This window comes from Cornus florida, unplaced genomic scaffold, assembly GCF_030987335.1.
Source record: "Cornus florida cultivar Cherokee Brave unplaced genomic scaffold, ASM3098733v1 CherokeeBrave_3.0.0_Hap2_Chr05, whole genome shotgun sequence".
Lineage (NCBI taxonomy): Eukaryota > Viridiplantae > Streptophyta > Magnoliopsida > Cornales > Cornaceae > Cornus > Cornus florida.
Window position 1 is genome coordinate 62,217,723 of NW_026775575.1, and position 6,785 is coordinate 62,224,507.

Consider the following 6,785-nt stretch of genomic DNA (forward strand, 5'->3'; position numbering starts at 1 on the left):
GAACCCAGGGGGGCAAGAGGGACATAACCCTTGGCCCAATGTCCCTTTTTAGAATCAAGTCCCACCTATGGTCATGACTAGGGAGCAATTGGCTGAGGTCATACAAGAACAGTATGGACCAGCTTTAAAAAGGGCTACTCGACCTACTTTCAGGCACCCATTTCCTGATTGGATATATCGGATGGATCTTCCCCAAAATTTTCGGGTGCCGAACTTTGCAACCTTCTCAGGAAAAGGTAACCAATCGACTCTTGAGCATATTGGCCGTTTCACATTAAAATGTGGGCCGCTTAGCAACAATAATTGGTATAAAATGAAGTTATTCTCTAACACTCTCACTGAGACTGCCTTCAAGTGGTATCTAAACTTGCCACAAAATTCCATCCATACTTGGCAACAGATGCAGGATGTGTTCCATGATCAGTTCTATAGGACAGATCAGAAGTCTCTATGTCTGACCTATCTAGGATCCATCAGTTACCAAATGAGAATGTTGAGACATTTTTGGCTAGGTTTAAGAAGGCACGAAATAGATGCCAACTTACTTTGCCTGAAGAAGAGTTTGTTAACTTGGCCCTTAGCGGTTTAGACTTTGAATTACGAAAGAAGTTCGAGGGTACTCATTTTGGAGATTTGTTCAAATTAGCCGATAGGGTTACCAAGTATGAAAAAATCTTACGAGAGGAAAAACTCCTCTCGGGGGACCTATTATAAGGACCCTAATTATGAAATACACATGGTTGATACAGTATATGATGACCTAGAGGTCGATGCTGTTGAAATTATTTCAAAAAAACCATATGTATGTAAAGCTTTAGCTAAGCCCTTAGAGACTGTTAGCGGTGTTCAACCCTCATCATCTTCAGCCAAAAGGAATATCTTTGAGGCTGGCAAACAATATGCTTTCGATATAAGTAAAGCAGAACAAATCTTTGACCACCTGTTGTCTAATAAAATTATCAAAGTCACTGGGGTACATAAAATACCTTCAGTTGATGAAATCAAGGGTCGAGAGTATTACAAATATCATAACTCCTGGAATCACGCAACTAATAATTGTGTTGTCTTTCGTAATGTGATTCAGGCACAGATCGAGAAGGAGGCATGGAAGTTCCCGGAGAAGAAGAAAGAGGTGATGAGTGTTGACAGTGATCCATTCCCAGCCTTGGTCAGCAGTAACATGGTCGAAGTCTCAATGGCCAGCAGGCCACGGAGAAGAATTGATTTTGAGGATACTTTAGCTAACAGAGAAAGCAAGGCTGAAGGAAAGAAGCCAATGGTTAAGGAAACTCCAAGGTCTAAGGATGACTTAGAAAAGGAGTTGCGGGAGGCTCAACTGGCGCTGATCAAGCAAGGATTATGCCCTAAATGCAAGACAGACATTGGAAGGGACCGAGAGAGGTTCCATAGCGACACTCGAGGACGTCCTGGAAGTTCACGTCATGAAAACAGACCTAGGTCACCCTCGTATAGGGTGCCTGTGACAATTCGATTAACATGGCCTGATAGAAGGTCTAATACCAATGAGCATCACAAGCGAAGATGAGAAGTGAACTCCAACAGTCGGTCAAGGAATCTTACTCATGCTGTCTGGAAGCTGAGGGAGCATAACTCAAATGTGGCTCGCCAAGCTGAAACATCAGTTAACCACCCAAACCATAGGCAAATGATGGTCAAGCCACCAGTCACTGACGACGGTCGATGGTCAAGGGTGAGTCATCCAAAGTTCTCTAGGGTCAGGGATATCCCGCCAGCATTCATGACTCGCACTCAAGTAAGACGGTGGCAGCGGATGAAAACTGAGTTAAAGAGAATGGAAGAAAAATATTCAGCTCCACAACCAGGGAAGGTGACTTTGCTTAGGAGAGAACCTATCAAGCAAGATTCAAAAAGTGATCCGAAAGGAAAATCCAAGGAAGATAGTGCAGATGGAAATGGATGCACTGAAGAGAAATGTGCGTCTTCCTCCATGAAAGAAGCTGAAGATGAAGCTGGATTTGGTGATGACAAACTAGACCTGGATGACCAGGATGAAGGTTCAAAGGGTATCAAATTTGGTTCATTTGAAGGAATTGTGAATTGCAATATGGTTCTTACCTTGCCTCATATTTTTGAAGTTAAACCTGATCAACCCTCCGCTATGGAAGGAGACGTCGAGGTGATTGACGATGAAGGTCAGGAAGTTCCAGAGATTATTGAGAACCCATCTGAGTCGATCTCTGAAGATAAAAAACAGAAAGTCGCTGTGATAAGAGCTAAACTACGAGATGATAAGTCAGTGACTATTGGGAGAGATCAGGCGGCTAGGGTGATTTTTGAGAAGCCTTCTGCGGCAATGTCTCAACACTTGAAACCCCTCTATATCAGAGTGTTCCTAGAAGGGATGCCAGTGTCTCAGGCACTGATAGATAATGGATCTGCGGTTAATATCCTTCCGATGAACACCATGAGGTTGCTACAAAAAACGGAAGATGACTTGATTCCCACTGACTTGACAGTCAGTAATTTCACGGGGGGCAGAGCCAGGACCAGAGGGGTGGTCACCTTGGAAATGATAGTTGGAAAATGTAAGACCATGACTGCATTCTTCGTAGTCGACGCAGGGGCGGCTTACAATGCTTTGATTGGGCGTGATTGGTTACACCCACATTTCTGCATCCCTTCTACCCTCCACCAGTTTATGATTTTCTGGGATGGGGATGAAATCCAAGTCATATGGGGAGACAATAAGCCTTTCGAAGCTCGGGTCCATGTGGCTGATGTAGTTTTATATGAGGAGGAAATAGGACCTGTGAGGCTCATTGGTTGTGACAAGTATGGCAAGCCTGAGAAGGCGACGATGAGGAAAAATCTAACAGACGGGGACTTATCCGATTTATTCAAGGAACTATCAAGGCCAAGTGTTATCTGCGAGCCAAGGCCGATAGTTGAAGTTGATGAACAACAGGTTGTTAATGGACCAAGCCCAAAAGGAGAAGGAGAAAATGCTAGCATTTGAAGCTAACATGGCACGGCTAAGAGCATATCTCGCCGAAAGACGGGCGATGTTGTGGAGTGATATGTCGACCAATATGGCCGAAATCATAGAAGAAGGTGAGTCAGGGGATTGTCGAGATATTATTCAGCTAGAAGAGCTAGATGCAGCTCCAGCTAAGCTAGAGGATCTGAAAGCCGATGTTTAGGATCCCTTGTTGGAGATCAATTTGGGAGCAGAAGAAGAGCCTCGGCCAACCTACATAAGTGATCTTATAGAACCTGACTTTATAGCTGAACTGATCTTGTTGCTTAGAGAATATAAGGATTGTTTTGCTTGGAATTACACTGAGATGCCGGGATTACCAAGGCAGCTAGTCGAGCATCGACTACCTATAAAAGAAGGTTTTAGACCGTTCAAGCAAGCACCTAGACGTATGTCAACAGAAGTGACTATGAAAGTGAAGGAGGAAATTGAGAGGTTGCTCAAAGCAGGATTCATCCGGACCATAAGGTATTGTGACTGGCTATCCAATATCATTCCCGTGGTTAAGAAGAATGGAAAGATTAGGGTGTGCGTAGATTTCAGGAATTTAAATTTAGCTACTCCAAAAGATGAGTATCCTATGCCCATGGCCGATCAATTGATTGATGCGGCCGCCAAGAATGAGATTCTGTCATTCATGGATGGTCACTCAGGATACAACCAGATATTCATAGCAGAGGATGATGTTAACAAAACGGCATTTAGATGTCCGGGAGCCATAGGCACTTTCGAATGGGTGGTGATGCCCTTTGGTTTGAAGAATGCCAGAGCCACTTATCAACGAGCTATGAATGCAATCTTCCATGACATGATTGGGAAATTTATGGAAGTATACATTGACGACGTCGTGGTGACAAAGGCGAAACATCTGGCCGACTTGAGGAGATCATTTGAGAGAATGAGAACCCATGGTTTGAAGATGAACCTACTTAAATGCGCCTTTGGAGTGACAGCAAGGAACTTTCTAGGGTTCTTGGTGCATCAGAGGGGTATCGAGATCGACAAGAATAAAGCTAGGGCGATCATCGACGCTCAACCACCTTGCAACAAGAAGGAGTTACAAAGACTGATTGGTCAAATCACATACTTGGGAAGGTTTATTTCAAACCGTGCTGGAAAGATCCATACCTTTTCTCCGCTCTTAAAGCTCAAATCAGAGGAAAACTTTTGATGGGAAAAGCATCACCAACATGTGTTTGAATCAATCAAGGAATATCTTGCTAACCCTCCTGTCCTTATGCCACCTAGGAAGAAACAGCCACTGAAGTTATATATTTCAGCCGCGGATGAGTCAATCGGAAGTTTGTTAGCCCAGGATAATGAAGTAGGGAAAGAACAGGCGGTGTATTACCTTAGTCATATTTTGACACCGGTTGAGCGTCGATATACGCCAATCGAAAAAATGTGTCTTGCTTTGTATTTTGCTGCTCACAAATTGAGAATATATATGCTACCTGTTTTAGTTTATGTGATTTGTGCCACTAACTTAATTAAGTATATGCTTTCTTGTCCAATAATTTCTGGACGAATAGGCAAGTGGCCCTTGGCCCTTATGGAATTCAGTTTCCAATATGTGCCTCAAAGGGCCGTGAAGGGCCAAGCAGTTGCTGATTTCCTAGCTGACCATCCATGCTTGGATGTTGATCCGGGAGTCTATGATGCAATGGAGTTATGTGCTATTCAACTAACTCCTTGGACTCTAATTTTTGACGGATCCAGCGCAAATGATGTCGAGGGAGCTGGAGTTGTAATAATTGCACCAAATGGCAGGAAAACAACATATTCTTTCTTTCTAGATTTCAAATGTTCTAACAATCAAGCAGAATATGAAGCTCTGATTATTGGTCTTGAAATACTCTTAGAGATAGGGGCACAGACCGTTGAAATCATAGGTGATTCAAGTTTGGTGATCGGTCAGTTGTCCAGCAATTTCAGGTGCCAAAGTTGGCACCTCAAACCATTCCACTCTATAGCCATGCAATTACTACAAGAATTTGCAGAGGTAAAGGTCAAGCATGTTTATAGATTGCATAATAAAGAGGCCAATGATTTGGCTCAAATAGCATCTGGCATTAGGGTGCCAGAAGGAATAATGGAGAATTTGATTAGAATAAAGAGAAGATCATTACCCTCCGTTAAGGCGAGGGAAGAATTGTTGGCAGAGGTCTTTGCAATCGAGGTGGAAGACGATATGGAAGAGAATGATTGGAGAACACCGATCGTCGATTTTCTCAAAAATGCAGACCCTAAGGCTGACAAGAAGCTAAAGATCAAAGCTCTTAAGTTTGTGATGATTGATGGAAACCTATACAAGAAAAGCATCAAAGATGACCTACTCTTAAGGTGTGTCAGTAAGAAAGAAGCCATGAAAGTAATGGGAGAGGCCCATGAAGGGATATGTGGTGCTCACCAAGCTGGAATAAAAATGAAGTGGTTGATTAGAAGGTACGCTTATTACTGGCCCGGGATGCTTAAAGATTGTATCACATACGCCAAAGGATGTCAAGCGTGTCAAAGGCATGGGCCAATCCATAGAGCCCCGGCGATTGAATTGCAACCAATCATAAAACCATGGCCTTTTAGAGGATGGGCTATGGATTTGATAGGGAAAGTTTATCCACCTTCTTCTAAAAAACATTGTTTTATCATTATGGCAACTGACTACTTTACCAAGTGGGTCGAAGCGGTGCCCATGAAGTCAGTGCACCAAGAATATGTGATTCGGTTTATCAAACAACATGTTATTCATAGATTTGGGATCCCAGAATCAATCACAACTGATCGAGGTTCAGCCCTTGTCGCCAAAGAAGTGCAGGCATTTGCAGCAGATTACGGGATCAAGCTCCTAAACTCAACCCCTCACTTTGCACAAGGAAATGGTCAAGCCAAGTCGTCTAATAAGACGCTAAAAGGCATCATTGAAAAAATGGTGGAAGATAACCCTAGGGTGTGGCATGAACTGTTATCAGAAGCACTTTGGGCATATAGGACTTCTCAACGGTCAAGCACAGGTGTGACTCCATTCATGCTCACCTATGTCATGATGCAGTTTTGCCTATGGAAGTGACTATGCGGTCAATGAGATTCACATTGCAAAACAATTTGACCCCTGCTAAATATAATGAGTCTATGTTGATCGAATTGGAGGACCTAGACGAAGTAAGGTTAAGGGCTCTTGACCACATACAAGTTCAGAAAAGGCGAGTAGCAAGGGCATATAACAAGCGTGTTAGGGCTAAAATCTTCGGTGAAGGTGACTTGGTTTGGAAGACTGTCCTCCCCATGGGTGTGAATGATCGAAAATATGGAAAATGGTCACCAAATTGGGAAGGTCCATTTATGGTTTACAAAGTCTTAAAAGGAGACGCATATCATTTGCAAGATCTTGACGGGGAAATACACCCTCGACTGGTTAATGGCCGATACTTAAAAAATTATTATCCTACAATGTGGGAGATAATGGAGAATAAAACCAAAGATGGTTAAATAACCAGAAGCCATAGAGACATGCATTTCATTCATTGTTTTCATTGAGTACAAAAGTTTATAAGAGTCATTACCTATCATTTTCTTTGCAGATAAACAAAATGACTCCTGAGCTCATCCCACTCTTTCTTAGACATGGCCATTTTTTCATCCTCTTAGGCCTTCTCAGCCCTCAGTCAAGGAATTTCTTTTGAGACCGATTCTCTCTGCTGATCAATTTCCACATTCTTTTGATAAATCTCTTTCATATGAATAGCGAGCCCTTCTCTTGACCGGGCAG

General features: G+C 42.9%; 2 protein-coding genes across 2 annotated transcripts; both read left to right on the forward strand.

The window, feature by feature from the left end:
* Window positions 1-4,256: 4,256 nt before the first annotated feature.
* LOC132309351 (uncharacterized) lies at window positions 4,257-6,086 on the forward strand. The gene has a single exon (XM_059807666.1). The coding sequence runs from the start codon at window positions 4,257-4,259 to the stop codon at window positions 6,084-6,086; it is 1,830 nt and encodes a 609-aa protein (XP_059663649.1).
* A 2-nt stretch (window positions 6,087-6,088) lies between these two features.
* Window positions 6,089-6,505, forward strand: LOC132309352 (uncharacterized). The gene has a single exon (XM_059807668.1). It carries the CDS (start codon window positions 6,089-6,091, stop codon window positions 6,503-6,505), a length of 417 nt encoding a protein of 138 aa, XP_059663651.1.
* Window positions 6,506-6,785: the final 280 nt, after the last annotated feature.

Bases quoted from the DNA above. Each gene is read 5' to 3' on its own strand.
- LOC132309351 (XM_059807666.1), top strand. From the start codon at position 4,257: ATGCCACCTAGGAAGAAACAGCCACTGAAGTTATATATTTCAGCCGCG.
- LOC132309352 (XM_059807668.1), top strand. From the start codon at position 6,089: ATGCGGTCAATGAGATTCACATTGCAAAACAATTTGACCCCTGCTAAA.